Source organism: Mus caroli, chromosome 8, assembly GCF_900094665.2.
Source record: "Mus caroli chromosome 8, CAROLI_EIJ_v1.1, whole genome shotgun sequence".
In the NCBI taxonomy this organism is placed as follows: domain Eukaryota; kingdom Metazoa; phylum Chordata; class Mammalia; order Rodentia; family Muridae; genus Mus; species Mus caroli.
In genome coordinates this window covers 61,599,197-61,601,541 of record NC_034577.1, presented here as the reverse complement: position 1 = coordinate 61,601,541, position 2,345 = coordinate 61,599,197, and the positions used below count along the sequence as shown (strand labels likewise).

Below are 2,345 nucleotides of genomic sequence, written 5' to 3'. Positions count from 1 at the left end.
CAGAAACATGAAAGAACACATACTGGAGAGAAACCCTATAAATGTAAACAATGTGGTAAAGCCTTTGCACAACAGATTCATCTTCAAGTTCATGGGAGAATCCATACTGGAGAGAAACCCTATGAATGTAATCAGTGTGGTAAAGCCTTTGCATATAGCAGTAGTCTTAAAAAACATGAAATAGTCCATACTGGAGAGAAACCGTATAAATGTAATCAGTGTGGCAAAGCCTTTGCACATCTCAGATATCTTCGAAAACATGAAAGAACACATACTGGAGAGAAACCCTATGAATCTAATCAGTGTGGTAAAGCCTTTGCACATAACAATAATCTTCAACATCATGAAAGAATTCATACTGAAGAGAAACCCTATGAGCATAGTCAATGTAGAAAACCCTTTTCATATCACAGTAGTCTTCAGATTCATACTTCAGAGAAACACTAATGTAGTTAACGTGGTAAAGCCTTTGCACGTCATAGTAGTCTTTACATTCATGAAAGAATTCACACTGGAGAGAAGCCCTGTGATGTAATCAATGTGGTAAAGCATTGCATATCACCATCACCTGCAAATACATAAAAGAACACACTGAAGGAAAATGATACAAATGCAATCAATGTAGTATAAAACCTTTCAACATCACAGTTATCTTCAAATACAAAGGAACACATACTGGAGAGTAACGTTATGAATGTAGTCAGCCTGTTAAAGCCTTTGCATATCACAGTTGTCTTTGAGGGCATGAAAGTACTCAGGAAGTGAATCTATGAATATAAAGTGGGTTTTTTTCCCATTGGTTTACTGTTTATTCAGTGTTAAATGTTACAGAGTTCATACACTGTCGGAACCATGCCTGAGAACCCAAAGGAAGAAATGGTGCAATGGACAGCCTCATCCACCCAGACAGTGTATTAAAACTTGATTCATATGCATTTTGATAATTTCACAATCTTTAAAACTATAACAAGACTTGGGATTTACATCTGCTGCAGGTCCTCAGCATTCAGTACAGTGTGCCATTAAAAAAACCTCATCATGTCTCCGTTCACTTCCTAAAATTTGTGTGTGTGTGTGTGTGTCTAGCTGGAGTAGACTATAAAGTATTTGGTAAGATCTTTAGGCTACACACTTAAATTCAAGTTACACAAGAGTTATTGCAGATTTAAAAAAATCTGATGTTCTCTTGCTCTCTTGCTCTGTTCCCTTGCTCCTGCTCCCCCTCTTTTCCCTATTCCCTCCCCACTCTCCACATGCTCATGGGTAGCTCTCTCTCTCTCTCTCTCTCTCTCTCTCTCTCTGCCTTTCTCTGTCTCTATTCCTTTAACTCCCCTCCCCAAGCCCTGAAAAAACTATTCTATACTGTCAAAAAAAAAAAAAAATCTGACAGTTATCAACAATCTCTTCAAGCCTTTGACTTCTTCATGCTACGTGCTAAAGAAAGAAATAACTGAATTCAGTGTATGACTCTGAATAGAGTCAACAAGAAATACTAACGTTTCTGAAGGAAAGAATTGTTGACAGGGAGACATGTCATCTCTTGGCAGCATCCCTTTTCCACTTCAAAGAATATGATTAGCATTGAAAAACCTTCATAAGGCATTTGCTCCTATATGGCAAGCTGCTCCTGGGGCAAAAACTCTCCTTGCTTCAACTGCTGACAGTATACTGTCCAAACTGGACAAATAGGATAAAGAGAAGTCAAGTGCTAAACTTTACCAAAACAAGTAGGCAGTGCTTCAGTATTGTTGCCTCATGGAAAAGTCTATCAGATATTTGGGGCAGAAGGCTGAAGATGATGTCTCAAAGTTGCAGAGGAACCTTGAATGACTGTCCGGGTCAACCTCTCTCTGTCATTTCTATAATTTTGGAAGCTGCTTGCTCTGCACTTCCTGTATCCTCAGGGAATGTTCATTCCTTCTCAGGTCTCTTATGGGGTTGAGGACTAGATAGTTATAGTCGCATAACTCAGCTTAAGTTGTTTAAGGTTTAAAAAATATTTTAAGGTCTAAAGGTAAAAGTTGGCAAATGCAAGTTATGATTGAAAACGAAATAGGCACAGAAGATTGGATTCACCAAGATAATTGATAGTAGTAGGAAGTAGAGTACTTTCTCCAAGGTTGCCAAATACATATGGACTGGATATTGTGAATGCAATTCTCACTTGATGGCTTTCATAATTGTTCTTATTGTATATAGCTTATTGATGGTAGAGAAAGACCCTTTATTGGACTAAAAGGGGGAGATGTAGGGATAATCTTTATTTGTCCTTCGTAGAGATGTGTCTCTGTCCTTCCTTGTATGCCCAAAGCACTTTCTGCTTGGTTACAATAAACAGCATATAG

General features: G+C 38.2%; 1 protein-coding gene across 1 annotated transcript in view; it reads left to right on the top strand.

The window, feature by feature from the left end:
• The window catches only part of LOC110300662 (zinc finger protein 431-like), a 21,370-nt gene extending 20,309 nt beyond the window's left edge, over positions 1 to 1,061 (top strand). The window contains 2 exon segments of the mRNA XM_029480855.1: positions 4 to 350; positions 352 to 1,061. Of these exon segments, the coding sequence (XP_029336715.1) occupies positions 4 to 350; positions 352 to 535 (531 nt within the window). The 3' untranslated portion in view covers positions 536 to 1,061.
• Positions 1,062 to 2,345: the final 1,284 nt, after the last annotated feature.